General features: G+C 32.9%; 1 protein-coding gene across 1 annotated transcript; it reads right to left on the reverse strand.

The window, feature by feature from the left end:
- Window positions 1-9,424: 9,424 nt before the first annotated feature.
- On the reverse strand, window positions 9,425-15,703 carry LOC135142080 (farnesol dehydrogenase-like). Its single transcript, XM_064073740.1, has 4 exons — window positions 15,505-15,703; window positions 9,818-10,276; window positions 9,613-9,768; window positions 9,425-9,561 (listed from the first exon to the last, which is right to left on the reverse strand). Exons 1-4 carry the CDS (start codon window positions 15,610-15,612, stop codon window positions 9,532-9,534), a joined length of 753 nt encoding a protein of 250 aa, XP_063929810.1. The 5' UTR covers window positions 15,613-15,703; the 3' UTR covers window positions 9,425-9,531.
- Between the last annotated feature and the right edge of the window lie 1,873 nt (window positions 15,704-17,576).

The raw sequence follows: 17,576 nt of genomic DNA on the forward strand, positions 1-17,576 counted from the left end.
GCCCTTCTAGATAGTGGTGCTAATTCTTCAGTCTTGGGTAGCGAAGGCATTCATCTGTTGCACACCTTTAATGTTAATATTAGTCCAACTTCGCAAGCTGAAGTGACTGTCGCAGATGGTACAAAACAAAAAATAATTGGTAAAGTTGAGTTGACTATCAAATTAAATGGGCAATGTCGGTCTCTCCCTATATTGGTAGTACCTACCTTATGTCATTCATTAATATTAGGCAGTGATTTCTGTAAAGAATTTGGCTTGGTTGTCAATTTTTCTAATAATTCTTGGTGTATTAGTAATCAGAGTGTCCAGAAGATCAGTACACAAACTATCTCTTCTCCTACCGGTAGTTCTAAGAGTTGGCGACATGGTTTGGAATCATTATCAAATCTGTCTAGTGAGGAAAAGTTGCAAGTTGAACGAGTCCTTGAACAATATAAAGAATTATCGCCAGAAGGATGTCTTGGAAGAACCAACAAGATCACACACCATATTGATACCGGTGAAGCGAAACCTTTCCGCCAGAGACAATACCAAATGTCCCCGTTTATGTTGAAACGTCTGAATCGCCTCCTTGACAACATGCTATCGCTTGGAGTAGTTGAACCATCCACCAGTAGTTGGTGCTCACCAGTGCTTCTCGTGAAAAAGAAATCAACCGGAGAATACCGATTTTGTTTCGATGGTCGTAAGTTAAATTCCGTCACTAACTTCGATTCTTACCAACTCCCTAGAGTCGACCATATTTTGAATATGTTGCGTGACACCAAATATTTGTCATCCATTGACCTAAAACATGCGTTCTGGCAAATCCCCCTAACTCCCGAATCCAAAGAAAAAACAGCATTTTCAGTACCTGGTCGTGGCCTCTTTCAATTTACTGTTTTACCTTTTGGACTTTCGAACTCTGCTCAGTGCCAACAAAGGCTAATGGATTATATTTTAGGTCCAGAACTTGAGCCGAAAGTCTTTGTTTATCTTGACGACGTGATAATAACAGCTTCATCTTTTGAGGAACACCTTGAACTTTTACAAGTAGTTCATGATCGTTTGCATTCCGCAGGACTCACGATTAACATAGAAAAATGCCAGTTTTTTCGTGCTTCTCTAAATTATCTTGGATTTATGATAGACGCTCAAGGACTCAGAACTAGTCCAGAAAAAATAGAAGCAATCGTTAACTATCCTAGACCACGAAATACAACAGAAATTAAACGTTTCATGGGTATGTGTTCATGGTATCGACGGTTTGTTCCTTTATTTTCGTCTCTCATGGCACCCCTTAGCGATTTGATAAAACGCAAAGGCAAGAAGCAAGCCATTGAGTGGAATGACGCCGCAGAAGAAGCATTCCATAATATGAAAAATGCCCTCATTTCAGCACCCATTCTCACATCTCCAGATTTTTCTCGCCCTTTTGTGATACAGACAGATGCTAGTGAAACAGATCTAGGTGGTGTGCTCACTCAAATTCAAGATGGCGACGAAAAAGTGATAGCGTTCGCCAGTAGGAGTCTGTCTCGCGCGGAGCGAAACTACAGTGTAACAGAAAGAGAATGTCTTGCCGTGATATTCGCCATTGACAAATTCAGGCCGTACATAGAGGGAACCCGTTTCAAGGTTATAACAGATCATTACTCTCTCCTTTGGTTGAACCGCATGAAAGAACCATCCGGCAAACTAGCTAGATGGGCAGTTAAATTGGCGCAGCACAACTTCGAATTGCTCCACCGGAAAGGGAAGCTTAACGTGGTTCCTGATGCTCTCTCGCGCGCCCATATCATCCCTCCACCATTAGTACTGAATGTAGATCTTTTAGGTGTAGATCTGAGGGACCTAGATCCTTGGGACGTAGAGCTACGTCAGAAGGTACAAAGCGATCCTGATAATTTTCCCAGTTATGCCATTAAGGATAATTACCTTTATCATTATCGTCCCTTAGACTTACGAGTTCCACAAACCAATATATCGCCTTGGAAACTTGTTGTACCGTCATCATGCCGAAAAAAAATTCTCGAGGCCAGCCATAACGTCCCTACTTCCGGTCATCTTGGTTTTTATAAGACCGTCCACAAAGTTTCTGAGTCTTACTATTGGCCAAAAATGAGGCGTGACGTTTATCTTCATATTAAAAAGTGTCCAGTGTGTCCTTCGCAAAAGATTCCAAATTACCTTAGGTTGGGTTTGATGGGTGCCCAGAGAAAAATCAAATTTCCTTGGCAATGCGTTTCTATTGACATAATGGGCCCTTATACACGTTCTCGTAAAGGAAACTCCTATCTAATTGTTGCCACCGACTATTTCAGTAAATTTGTTTTGATAAGGCCAGCACGTCAAGTAACCGCGAAAACCGTGGTGGACTTTTTGGAAAACGAAATCTTTTTGATGTTTGGTGTCCCCCAATATTTGATTTGCGATAACGGTACACAGTTTACTAGTAAACTTTTTAAAGATCTAGCCGCACAGTACAAAATTCAAAATATCTGGTACAACGCCCGGTACCATCCGCAAGCTAATCCGGTAGAGCGCGTAAACAGAACTATCGGAACGGCAATAAGATGTTTTATTAAAGATTCTCAAAAAGATTGGGATCTGCAAATACCTCGTATCGGTCATGCTTTAAGAACTCTCCGAACCGCGACCCGCCCCAGCTAAAGAGCTGCCGTTCGCTGTAAAACCCTCCGAAAGAGGGTTATACAAAATTGGCGCCCAACGTGGGGCCCGAACCCACGACCCTGAGATTAAGAGTCTCATGCTCTACCGACTGATTGAGGGCATTTACCGCAGCAAATATTCCATGGAATAAAGTTAGTTGAGTTTAAACATTTTATGCATAAATATACATGAAAGCATTTACCCTCAGAAAGCACTCTGAGAAAAAAATATTTACCACAAGATTACGATATGGTGAGCACTAGAAATTTTATTTAAAAACTTTTTAACATAAATTTTATAATTTACAGGTATTTAAATAAATTAGAAATTCTGTTGGCAATAATAATATATGGATTACCGTCGATGAGACGACGGACAGATTAGGAAGATACATCGCCCATTTAGTAACTCTGAAGAAGCTGATCGTCTATTTCTACTAGCTTTGAAGCAGCTTGATAAAACTAATAGCAACACAACCTCGAGATTTATAAACGAATCATTGGATGTGCTATTGATAATTTTAAGCATTGGAATTATTTTAATTTATTTAATTGTTAATTTGTAGCTTTATTGTGGCCAAAAGGAACTGAATACAAAAAAATTAAATGGTTTGTATCAGATGGTGCTTCATACTTGATCAAAACTGGTACTAATTTGAAGGTGGTTTATGAAAATATAACACACTTAACATGTATGGTACATGGGTTACATTTAGTGTCTGAAACAATTAGACTGAATTATACAGATGTCAATGGGATATTTAGCAATGTTAAGAAAATCTTTTTAAAACCACCAATAAGAGTAGAGTTTTATAAAAACAATTTACCAAATACACCTCTCCCACCTGAACCTGCATTAACCAGGTGCAGCACCTGGATTTAAGCAGCATTGTTTTATGAGGAACACTTTGATGGTTTAAAACAAGTCAGTAAATATATAATGGTTTTTTACTATCATTCTTATATTGAATATTTTTAGGTTGTAATATCATTTGAAGCCACAGATGCACAAAGCATTAAAAAAGCTCAAGAATTCCTGAATAAAGCAAACGTTAAAAATGAACACTTGTACATTAAAACTCATTTTAAAATTATTGCTGATGCAATAGAACAATTAGAAACTATAGGTTTAAAATTAAACCAAAGTATGGAAATTGTGGAAAAAGTGTATACATCTTTAAAAAACACACCAGGAAAGGTGGGGGAAATGGCGTTCCAAAAATTATGTTCTCTATTAAAAAAGAATCCAGGATACGATTTTATATGTTCAGTAAATAACGTAATTTGCGGTAATGGAAGTGCTACCAACAATACATACATACATGAAAACGTAGATTGTTCAATATTTAATTTTGCACCCATCACTTCTTGTGATGTGGAACGCACGTTTTCAAAACTTAAAAGTGTTTTAAGGCATCAAAGGTGTAAATTTACAATCTAAAATTTAGAGAAATATATAGTTTGCCAACTATAACTCATTTTAAATAATAAATTTTTGTTAAATGCGACTTGCTTTAATTTGATCGCCATTTTTTTGCGATAAATTATTGGACGTAACAATAGATCGTTTGTTAATTTAATAATTTTTTTGTTTGTTACACAAAATATTTGTTTCTATAATGTTTTGTTTAATGTTTTTTTTTTAAATATATATTTTTTTGATGTATGCTTTTTCGTTGAGCAAATATTTTTTCCTCCAGGTTTTTAACCTAAACTAAAAGTTTTATAACCTAATTCGTCCATTTTGGGAAGTAAAAATGTCTCCTTTTATTCATTTTTTGATGACCTAAAATCCGAAGCCTAATAATAGAGTAAAATTTTTTAAATATTCATGATGAAAGTCAAATTTTCGAGAGAGAAATATGCTATATATAATTTCTTGTAACCAACATGCTTCCAGGCGGCAGAAATTCTTATTTGGTGATAGACATGGTTGAAATTTGAAAACGAAACAACAATTTTAGATCCAAATTTAAGTTCGGAAAAGAAAGCTGTTTCGGAGAAGATACCTTCTCTGGAAAGTGACGATATTGCTGATGGTGTTCTGCACGCGCTACCTGGACCTGACTATGTTCAAGTGTATTAAAATGTTTGTCTTCTGTATAACAATTTTCCCTTTCTCTAGATCCATGAGCTTACCATTAAACCTCTTGATGAAAATTTTTGACACGGTGTAAGAACCGTTAAAGGGAAATTTTATGTTTAAACTAAAACTGAGAGTTTCATAACATTATTTTGTAAAATTTGGTAATGAAGTCTTTAATTTTTAATACTAATTTGAGTTTAGAAAAATACATTTTTTCCTAACTACAATGGAAAATAAAACAAAAGACAATGTTAACTACAATGTTAACTATAAAAAAGTTTTGTTCTTAGCTTATTAGCAATTTAGCGCAACTGTTTTTACAGCCCTCTTGCTTCTCTCATACTATTTTAAGATATTCGTATTTTAATCTCAACACAATTTTCGGGGTACGATTCAGCAACGTTCCAATTCCCATGACGTTTGACAATTATGATATCAGCCCCCAACCTCAGAGGTGAATGACAGTGTTATATCTCCAAATTTTCGGGAAACTGGAGTGAACTATTTATTCCTGATTTAATCAATAAAATAAATTAACTTATTCATTAATTTTTTTGAGTGACCTATTAAGCAAATCTAAAAAATATGAATGGAATGATAAATCGCAAGTACAGACTCATCATAGTTAGTACATTTTAGATAGGCCACATTCAGCAAAATTTTGGAGATGACGTCATAAATTTTTTAGGAGGGATGAGCAAATACATTTTGAATAAAAATTTACCATGCTTATGATAACTGTAAAACATCTCCAAGATTTCAAAGCATTCGGTTTTGTACTTCCTGATTAATTCAATAAAATATATTCACGCATTCATTATTTTTGTAAGTCATCCCGTATATGCAAATCCGAAAAATATGAATGGAATGATGAATCACAAGTACACACGCATCATATTGTATACATTTTAGGTAGGATTTATTCGGCAAAATTTTGAGCTGACGTCATCAATTTTTTGGAGGGGATAAGTAAATAAATTTTGATAAAAAATCTAACATGCTTATCACAACTGTAAACCATCTGCAGAATTTCAAAGCGTTCGGTTTTGCAGATTCCAAATTAAATTACCAAATGTTGTTTCATAATTTTGATTGGTTTTCCAAAACTCAATTCGGAATCACAAACTACATGTGTAGTTATGTTATTTTATACAATTTAAAACCCACTTACTATGTATAATTTTGAAGTGACGTCATCACATTGGTGGTTGGGGTGATTAGACACCATCTACATGATATTTCTAATATAAATACAAAATTTGACAACAATCGGTCCAGTACTTTCGGAGATTATCTGTATAATAAAAATCCGGGACGGCAGACAGACAGACAGACGGAAAAGGGAGACCTATTTCTTCGTACTCTAGGGGTCATGGAAGATTGAGAAAACGTAAAAGTAGAGAATCGGCCGACGGACTCGATTACAATACTTCCTTCGCTTACGCTCGGGAACTAAAAACAAGATTGTATACGATTATTTTTATTTTATTTTTTTTTTTATTTTTATTAAATATATTTTTACTGTAAGAATTTCGAGAATTTTGCTATCACAAAAAGATCATTTTAAAAACAGGGCAACAAAATTATAATAAAAAAATACTTAAAACCACAAAAATGTGTTTTTTAGTATTTTAAGATATGTTATCACAAGAAAAAAGTATGCACATTTTTTTTTGTTCATGCGTGCTTGTCGAAGGTACTTACTATTTCATTTGTATGTATTTTTACATAATAAACCTAATTTAAAAGTTTTCATATTAAGTTTACTCAAAATTAGTATCGACAAAAATATAAAATGTAAATTTGAACAGTACTTTATTCTTATTATAATTTTTCAGGCTTCTGTCGCTACAAGTTGCCTTTTTCTTGTTGGTGATCGTACTGGTAAGTTAAATATGCAGAAACGCCTGTACTTCGTGATAAAACAAACTTTTGAATTTGATAACGTTTTTATTATTAATTACTAAAATAATTTTGTATGAATTAATTAAACCGTTCGAACTAACTATTGTTTATTCAAGTTAAAAATAACTTGCTTAGCATAACATCGTTTAGAAGTTTGTTCTACATAAAAAAGGTTTAAAATATAGTAAAGCCACTAAAAGATATCGAAAAAGTACTTTTAAAGTATATATTTAAATGTCCATGTATCTTAAAATGAATAAACATGGCTGAGCTTGCCTATATAAGGACACTTGTGAGCGGCACTTTACTATTATTTTTGTAAACATGAAATTTGCTGTTTATTTTGCTGCTGTGGCATTAATGGCCACAATGTGGGTACGTATTTTTGTATAAAAAGTGTCTTTGAAAAATTCATATATCGCAATGTCTCTGTAAAACCGTTATTTAAATTTTAATTATAAAACACAACCTTAATGTAAAAACATGTTTTCTTACAAGCGTCAATTTTTTTATTTAAATAAAAATAAAATTTTCCAACGAGTGCTGGATGTATGAATCATTTGTAGACACTCTGTAGAAACATAACTAAAAATTTAAATGAATAAAATGTAAAAATTTACTCATGAGTAAAACAGGTAGATTATTATTCAATAATTACTCTAAATTTTTCATTTTCAGGTTTCTGGAGTAATAGGCTCCCCAATGCCTGGTGGTGGCATAAGAAAGTAATGTCGAGTTCAGTGCTGGGACAACAATTTCCCAAGTTGTACCTACGCCACTAAAAAAATAAAATTTTGAGTAATGTTTACCAGTGGTTTTGTTGAGCCCAAAAACTCAGCACGGTTAGCTTGAAATACTTTTAACTGAAAAGTAACTAACTTCTAATTTTTTTGCATAGCATAGTTTCTTTAAGTTTTGTGAACCTTTTAAACAAAAAAGGAAAAAAATCGCTAGAGCCGTTTTTTAAAAAAACATGTTTTAGTGAATTCCATAGAATCAGATCTGTTTAGTTGAGTTGGCTGGGCTTTGAATCGTTTTATTGTGTGTCAAAAATATGTCAAACATTGTTACAGTTTAGTGTCATTGGTGGACACACAAAAATGTTTCAAACAGACCATGAAAAAAATAGAAATGACCGTTCATTCGTAAATCATTTTACGACACTAAATTAATAATAATAAAAAAATGTTTGAAAACTTCCCTCGCACCTAAAGTACAGTCAAACATATTCAGCATTTTTGAGTTCAGTTTTTACTTTTGCATTTTAACACTCTTAAATTTCACAAGTTTGTACAAGATTAATAGAGGCAACATCAGTTTTATCTTGAATTTAATGCGACGTGGACAAAATATAAAGTACCCAAAAATAACTCGAATTATCCTACAAAATTCTTACTTGCCCTTTGCGAATACAATAGCCTTCAGGTTTAAAATTTGTGTTTTATTTACACGTTTAAATCACATTCGAATTCACATATTTACTCTCAAAATTGGACCTTTAACACAAAAAACAATATTTTGGAAATATTTCAAAAACGGCCCTAACGATTTTTTTCTTTTTGGGTCTAAAATGTTTACACAACTTAACGAGACTATAGTGCGCAAAAAAAAATCAGAGGTGCAAGCACTTTTGAGTTAAAAATATTTCAAGCTAGCCGTGTCAGTTAACACAGTCCCAACCCGGAAAACGATCATGTATTGACTCCGACTCTGAGGCCTCCGGAATTATATCTACTACACTGTTAACGGAGTGGCACGTATGTTGTGCCAGGTCTGCCGAGATCCTATTTCGTTGTACCTAGAAATGCGAATTTAGTTTTTAAAACGCGTAATATTTAAGATAGAGCTCGGTGTCGAGGTCATCGAGGCCGGTATGAACTGAGTCTGAACATCGGCATGTAACGCCGCGTTATAGAAAGAGAGAAAAAGAATTAAACTATCAAACAATATGTACATGAAACGCTTCAAAGAGTGGTGCTGATTCCGTCTTTTAGTACCCCCGAGATGCTCTAAAAAGAACACAACCTACACTCACTGTTAGAATTCAAATAGTATCTAGACCACAGCGACCCTCGGGAAGCGGAAATAATGTGGTTTCTAGAATTTCCGCCACATGCATTTGTATATTCATGAATCATGACATATGTGAGGAGAATGTTTTAAGCCCGTACCCACTGAATTTATCGTAAGATATTTTGTTCAGCTAAATCAAAGTCTCTGTACTCTGTCCAATGCAACATATTTTTGGTTTTTATTATTTTTTAAGAGAAAATTAATGACTTCCTATACGTGTTTAATTTATATAAATTGACAACGCAGAGTTAAAACTCCATCCGTGCGTCCCTGGGTCAACGGACTCTTTTTTTTATAATAATTGTTTATTTATTACATTTTACTGTGTATAAGTAATAAACGAAAAAAATTATATCAAATTATCTAAAATTTTATTGTTCGTAGGTTAAACACTCAGAAAAAATATCAAAAGTGTTTGAATCAACCACGAAGCAATCTCAAAATAGAGGACGCATGCCTCTAAAGATGCTACCAATGCACTTTCTATCACGTTATTGCTTTGGTGTGTTCTTCTCAAAATATTTCCACCCTAGAAAACTCTAGAAAACAAAATCGAAAGATCTTAAAAAATGGCTACTAATTTATGGATCTTTCGCCGCAATATAATTAGCATATTGTCCATAAAAATGTGATGACTTTTTTTAGCTGAATTACCAATATTGATACGCATGTTATAAATGGTGATGTTTCAAAAATTAATAAAACTTAACATCAGAAAAATATCTTTATTGAAAAACCACTCCCAAATCACATCAGTAACAATATTATTAAAATATATAAGAATACTTTTCGGGAAACAATGTCCCACAAATATTTTTAAATGGGATTAATTGTGAGCTCATGAACCTGTAACAAAACCCAACATAACTCTTCTCACATACTTAAATTATAACTTACCTGGACATGCTCTGGAGTAGACAACGCATACACGACCCCATCTGCTATATCCTGAGCTTGCAAAATCGGCATCTTTGCAAGCGCGGCTTTAACTTCGGCCGGAGCATCCTTATTCATCGTAGTCAGACCAGTGGCAACCAAACCCGGACTAACGCTCTAGAAACAGACTCAAATTTCAAAAACCTTTGACCCTCCATCCACTTACTGTCACTCTAATTTTGCAACCAGAAGCCGCCAGCTCTTGTCGAAGGGTTTCAGTAAGAGCAGTGACTGCGAATTTCGACGCCGGATAAACGTTCCAGTTGTAGGTGGTAATCTGGTGTCCGAAGGTACTGTTAATGTGGATAATATGTCCGTTGATTTTGTTGGCTTTCATCATCTTCACTGCTTCCTTTGTGGCAACGCATAGGGAAAGGATGTTCAAGTCGAGGGTTTTTTTCCAATCTTCGGGCGCAGTTTCCAGTAAAGTACCCATACTGGCAGTACCGGCATTGTTGACCAAAATGTGCACAGGCCCGCAATTTTTCTCGATCCATTTGAAAGCTTTCACAATATCTTCCTCCTTACTGACGTCGGCTTTCAAGGCGTGAAGCTTTCCCTTTTTTCCGGCGAGTTGCTTAGCGCGTTGTTCGACGATTTCGGAACGACGCGCTATACCAACAACCTGGGTACACAATAAAATAATCATAATAATAACTAATAACACTGGCCAAAATACAAATTAGTAGAAACCTAGGATCAAGTAGATGCCTGAAAAATAATGTTTTTTCTAAAATATGTTACTGGTAATAATTTTTAAGTATTAGGGTGCCTAAAAATTTTAAAAATTTTGTAGTTTCAGCTTTCTGATGGGGATTGGATTAGAAATTTCATATATTTGACACTCTTTAACTGTCAGAAGTTTTGTAGATTGTGGATTAAACAAAATGTTTTGAGGAGTTATAACAATTCTGGAGATTTTAGAAAATTTAGAGATTCTACCATAGCTTTTGGAAATTTGGAGTTTCAAATTCTTTAAAACATAAAACAAAAGGAGTGCCAAAGCTTTTTTTTATATTCTAAAAAAGAGGTACTAAAGAACTCTAATACTCTTTCAAACTTTCCACGAAATCTTGGAGACTTTTCAAAAATTCTATGTTTCTACAGATTTTACAGGTTCTTAACATTCTGAAGAATATGTAAATATGCTACAAATTCTAGGTGTTCTGGATATCTGTAAATCTTCGAAATCTGAGCTACTTGTAGGTATTAGAGTGTCGAGAAATTTTAGAAATACCACAGATTCCAAAAAATTCCCAAATTACTAAATATTTTAAGATTTTTAGAGGATTTATAAATTTCGGATATTTTGCACTCCTTAGATATCAGAAGTTTTGTAGGTTATACATTAAACAAGATCTATAAGTCTTCAGTGTAAAGGTTTTGCAGATTTTAGAAAATGTTCAATTTTTAAGAATGTTTTAAAGATCTCCCATGTCATAGAGTTTTTGAAATTTGAAAAATTTTATCCACCGTGTAAATTTTAAAGATACTAAATATTCTATAAATTGTAGAGATTTAGCTTCAAAAAATTTTAAAAATTAGGAAATTTCATGAATTGCCCTATCTTGCAATATCTGACGTTTAAAACATCTATATTTTTTTGAGTGGTCATAAGGATTCTGGACATTTCAGAAAATGTTGAATTTTAGAGACTTTGATCAATCGAGGCTTTCAAAGATTTTACATATCAAAGATTGTAGAAATTTGGAATTTCAAATTCTTTAAAACATAAAACAAAAGGAGACTTTTCGAAAATTTTCTATAGATTTTAGAGGTTCTTAACATTCTGAAGAATATGTCAATATTCTACAAAGTCTAGGTGTTCTGGATATCTACCTGGAAATCTTGTAAATGTGAGCTATTTTTAGGTACTATAGTGTGTAGAAATTTTGTAAATGTGTGCTATTTGTAGGTATTATTATGTCTAGAAATTTTAGAAATACCAAAGATTCTAAAAAATTCCAAAATTATGACGTTTCAATAGACACTAGTTACGAGTATTCCAGCTTTTTGGATATATAATGTTTTTATATTTTAGCATGTTTTAGTATAGAAATTTTATGTAGTGCTTGAATTTTAAAGATGTTAAACATTATATAAACTGTAGAGACTATTGAATTAAGAATTTTAAACAACTTTTAAAAAATTAAGTATTACGAAATTTCACGAACTTTCGTTATTTTTGCAATATCTGACGTTTAAAACATCTATAATTTTTTGGTTGATTATAAAAACTCTGGAGATTTTAGAAAATGTGGAATTTTAGAGATTCTGATCAATCTAGGATTTTAGAGCTGAAGATTTTATATAGGTACCGTAGATTTTAGAAATTTGGAATTTCAAACTCTTTAAACAATAGAACCAAAGAAGTACCGAAGGTTATTTTATATTCTAAAAAAAAGATACTAGAGGGCCCTAACATTGTTTCAAAATGTTCAAGAAATTTTGGAGACTTTTTAAAAATTCCATGTTTCAAGAGATTTTACATTTTCAACGTTCTGTAGAATATGTAAACATTCTACTAATTCTAGATGTTCTAGAAATATAGTAAATCTGAGATATTTTTAGGTGTTAGAGTATCTGAAAATTTTAGAGATACCATCAAAGATTCTAAAAATTTCCAAAATTTTGAAGTTTCAGTAGACACTAATTATTCTAGCTTTCTGGATACATAAATTGTTTTAAATATTTTAACGTTTTTTTATATAGGATTTCAAAATTTCAGACATTTTGCACCTCTTAAACAGGAGAAGTTTTGTAGATTAATCAAAATCTATAATTTTACGGTGTAAAGGTTTTGAGATTTTAGAAAATGTTTAATTTTAGAGATTCTGAGCAATCTAGAATTTTACCGCCTTCAAAGATTTTACATGTCATAGATTTTGGAAATTTGGAATTTCAAGTTCTTTAAAACATAAAACAAAAGGACAGTTCCTTTATATTCTAAAAAAAATTGGTCTAAAGAGTTTAGACAGTACTTTCCTCGCTGTCGGAAACGTGATGACCGGATTTATTATTGTTTTTTTTCGCATTAGATTTCAAAGCATTTGGTTTTGTAGTTCTTGATTAAATCAAAAAAATAAATTTGCGCATTCATTAAATTTTTTGAGTCACCCTGTACATCCAAATCCAAAAAATATGATTGCAATGATAAATTACAAGAAGAGACTCATCATATTTTGTACATTTTAGATACGATTATTCGGCAAACTTTTGAGCTGACGTCATCAATTTTTTCGACGGGATAAGCAAATTTATTTTGACTAAAAATTTATTATGCTTTTTATAACCTTAAAACATTTAGAAAATTTGAAAGCATTCGGTTCTGTAGTTCCTGATTAAATCAATAAAATAAATTCAGGCATTCATTAATTTTTTTGGGTCACCCTGTATATGCATATCTAAAAAAAATGAATGTACCGATAAATAACAACGTAGACTTATCATATTTCGTACATTTTAGATAGGATTTATTCAGCAAAATTTTTGGGTGACGTCATCAATTTTTTGAAAGGGACAACTAAAACTATTGTGATTAAAATTTCATCATGCTTATCATAACTGTAAACCATCTGCAAGTTTTCAAAGCATTCGGTTTTGTAGATTCCAAATTAAATGTCAAAATGTTGTTTCATAATTTTGATTTTTTTTCCAAAAATCTGGACGTTTCGGGTAAAATCTCAATTCGGAGTCATAAACTACATGTGTAGGACTATGTTATTTCATACAATCGAAAACCCAATTACTATGTACAATTTTGAAGTGACGTCATCACATTAGTGGTGAGGATGATTAGACAAATTTTGGTTAGCGTTTCGTCATCTACATGATATACCTAATATAAATACAAAATTTGACAACAATTGGCCCAGCACTTTCGGAGATTATCTGTATAATAAAAATCCTGGACGGCAGACAGATGGACAGACGGACAGACGGACAGACGGACAGACGGACAGACGGACAGACAGACGGAAACGGGAGACCTATTTCTTCGTCCTCTAGAGGTCGAGAAAATGTAAAGGTAGAGAGTGGGCCGACGGACTCGATTACAATACTTCCTTTGCTTACGCTCGGAAAGTAAAAAGATACTAGAGAGCCCTAATATTGTTCAAACTTTCCATGAAATCTTAGACTTTTCAAAAATTGTATGTTTCGACCGATTTTGCAGGTTCTTAACATTCTGAAGAATAAGTAAACATTGTACAAATTCTAGATGTTCTAGAAGTCTTGTAAATTTGCGATATTGGTAAGTATTAGAGTGTCTAGACATTTTAGAGATACCAAAAATTCTAAGTATTTTAAAAAAATTTAGAATTTCAATAGACACTAAATATTCCAGCATTCTGGATACACAATAAAAAGCTGCGTTGAATTTTTTTCGAGTGCTGCTATATAAACTTCATATACAGGACTCCATACAATTGAAGAATACTCCAAACGAGATCCAGCATAGGTGAGCAAAAGAGGTTTAGAATATCTCTGTTTTGTATGTCACTGGAGTTTCCAATAGCAAATCTTATAAACCATACTACAACTATCTCAAATGTTTACCAAACTTTAACTTTGTACCGAAAGTTACACCAAGACCCCATGCGTAATGAGATCTTTGCAACACTGAACCATATATGGTATAGATTTATAGGTACACTACAGAATTTAACTTTCCAAAAAAAAAAATTACTATGCACTTATTCAAGTCAAATTCATTTGTAGTTGACCAACCAAGCAATCTCTGAAGGCTACTTTGAAGAATTATACAGTCATCTGTTGTTTCGATTTCGTGGAATATTTTTAGATCATATTAAATAATAAAGAGCCTAAAACAGACCAGGTGGGATTCGCGAAGATTGGCAAAACTTATCAGGACAGAATCCTTGACAGTAAACGTAACTTTCATTTAAGCATGACGAACAAGATCAATAAAGCCAAAACATTGCAATTTATATAATAAGATCTTATGATTGATACGATCAAAAGCCTTAGAGAAGTCCATGTACGCGCAGTCGACCTGATCTCGATTACCTAGAGTTGTATACATCCGAATGAAGCACAGTTTCGAATATTTTTGAGAAATTATTAATAATAGTAATTGGACGATAATTTTTTCCAATACCTGTACTGCCCATTTTATGAACCGGTACAGTGTGAGATAATTTCGATTTTTCTGAAAAATCGATGTTGATATTAACTTAAATTGTCAAGAAACAAGGCAGTCAGTATAACTATTAATAAATATAAGACAACAAAATTTTAATAACATCATTTTTTTATAACAATGTTGAGCAATTTATACTTTATATTCGATCCTTGAACTACACCATTTTTTGAAAAATAAGTCAGTGATTTATGACTATATTATTCAACATGCTGAGTTCGACGGAGTGAAATAAGATTATTATGCATTTATACAAGCCAAATTTAGAGAGACCACATCGAATACGTTGACAAAATCATTATAAATACGAATTTATCCAAGACATTAGACACTGATTGAATAAATTCAATTTAATAATCCGACATGTCTATGTATAACGACAGCTAAGATTTTGGCGAAATTTTTAATAATACATACGTACCGATAGTTGTTAATAAAATATTGAATTTATCATCAGATTTGCAAACAGAAATAAGTTTGGCGATTTTCCAAGATCGGGAAAAACAGGTTTCAACAAATAAGTGAAACAGATAATTTGATAGATCACGTAAGCATATAAATCAGTATTTCAGGATATTTATTACCTAAAAAAAAATGAAACTACCGTTCAGATATCTATGTAGATCCAACAATCAGCATTAAACTAATCAGTGTACTAAAATAATAATAATAATAATAACAAGAGTTCTTACGCAAAGTCCATTTTCGACCAATTGGTCCACAATAGCCGCCCCGATGCCAGAACTAGCTCCAGTGACGACGGCCACTTTGCCTGCCCATCTACTCATAGACAAAACCATGATGCGTCTATACTGTTTGTTGGTAAACACAGGACTGTTGCAATTGCTCCTCTGCAGTTAGTGCATTTGTTGCACTGCCAAGGTTAAAACTATTGCAATTTTATTGCAGTACTTGGTTTTATAAATAAGGTCTAACCTTGCGATTTTATGGCTTATCTACGGGATAGTCATTTCCTTCTGAATTACGATTTACAAGAAACTTTTTTTTCTGTTAAAATGCGGTTGCTGATGACTTTGTGTTTTATTGAGGTTAATGTGTTTATATATTTGTTGAATGCTTTCGTACTCGAGATTCCTTTTCTGTTAGTGACTCAGCAATTAAATCGTGATTTAATGTCTTTTATGTTGATTTCGCCTTGTGTCGATAATTAGAAAAATGATGTGCAACATGTTACTTCCTACGTGAAGGTTGTAGTAATAAATGTCACTCGGTTCTAATTATTGCATATTTTTGTACTGCTGGTACCTATATAATTATCGTTTTTGCTTTTACGATGTTCGGTTTTTATCTATCTGAAATATTTTTTAAATATTCTATGTAGGACTTTCATAAGTTCATGTTTGTCGGTATTATTAACATGATAAATGGTTTAAAAAACAAAAAAGACTGGTTAAAACTTATGGATTTTTATTATTTAAACATATTAATGTAGTATCATCCTAAATCGTTATTCAACGCACGTGTAAATGAAAAAAGTGCAAGATCATAACACGCCTTTATAAAAAAATGTTTCAAATGACATCACCGCCATTCTGAAGTGAATGAATAACTATTTATGTTTTTACTCAAGTTTACAGTTTTTGAGATAATATAGATATGTATTATAAAATATAGATAGATAAATTGCCAAATTTAATTCGCACATGAATCTATCTAAATGATATCTGTTGAACATATTCGATTAATATTTTTTTGTGATTAATAATTTTTTTTTCAGGAAGATATAAATCAGTTATATTGTTTTGTAAAACACCATTTAAAATGGCAGCTAATAAATAATATGTTCAAAATACGATTTAAAATATTCTAAAATTATTACTAATACATTTTTTTCTTGAAAATGCATAATTTATATTAATTTTCTTCAGTTTAAAAGAAAATATTGTGAAAGTGTTAATAAGTTCCTAATAATTATGGTAACACTTTCCGCAAACGTTCTTCAGTTTTAGATGGTGTAAATGTGTTATGGTCACAGATGATGGTGGGGCATTAATAAGGTTGATTGACGAGTTGGTAAATCTGGTCATGGGTGTGTGGACGTGTAAAATCTCCTTCCGATACCATGGGCACTGAGAGAACTCTCAGGTGGGGCGCATTTTGCCCATGACATATTAGGTTGGCGAAAGCCATGGGCAATATGCCTTAGATAAACAATTATTAAAGTAATTTTTAAGGTACTTCGCTTCTTAATCCAAACTAAATTGAATGTGTTTCGGCACTAAATAAGCGAAATTAGAGATACTTGCTGGACCGAAGTTAATCCCATGCCCAAGGAGCGACGATGATCACGGACTGGAGTTAAGGTGTCGGATTAGTGAATGCACGACTGGGACCGGAGTTGAGGTTCCCCGGTATCTGGGAGGAGTTAGAGTTGTCATTTTTCTTATTTCAAAATAAACGAATTATCCTAAGAAGTGGATATTACTTTTACACCTTGACATATATAAAAAAATACACTATCTAACCTCTTGGAATCAAGACATTGTCGAAAATCACTTATTTTTTTATAAGGAGCTGGGTCGTCTGCATATGTTGGATGTATGATTGTTATTCATACATACGTACCGAAAAAGATTGATATAAAATGAAACACAAACATGTGCTGTGTAACACTGTATTTACTTGTTGTTGACGGTTCGGAGTCTATGTACAAAGTTGTTAAAATCGGAAGGGATACATTGCAGGTAGAAGAGAAAGTTGGGGACGCTTGTTGACAAGGGTTGCGGTTGGTAGGTAAAACCGA

This window comes from Zophobas morio, unplaced genomic scaffold (genome assembly GCF_036711695.1).
Source record: "Zophobas morio isolate AGI-343-1 ecotype UQ-CSIRO unplaced genomic scaffold, CSIRO_AGI_Zmor_V1 ptg000046l, whole genome shotgun sequence".
Classification (NCBI taxonomy): domain Eukaryota; kingdom Metazoa; phylum Arthropoda; class Insecta; order Coleoptera; family Tenebrionidae; genus Zophobas; species Zophobas morio.

Excerpts from the sequence above, each read along its gene's own strand:
- LOC135142080 (XM_064073740.1), bottom strand. The coding sequence starts at position 15,612 with ATGGTTTTGTCTATGAGTAGATGGGCAGGCAAAGTGGCCGTCGTCACT. Across the intron at positions 10,277-15,504 it reads TGGTCGAAAATGGACTTTGC|GTTGTTGGTATAGCGCGTCG; the intron begins GTAAGAACTCTT and ends TTGTGTACCCAG. Across the intron at positions 9,769-9,817 it reads GTTGCAAAATTAGAGTGACA|AGCGTTAGTCCGGGTTTGGT; the intron begins GTAAGTGGATGG and ends GTCTGTTTCTAG.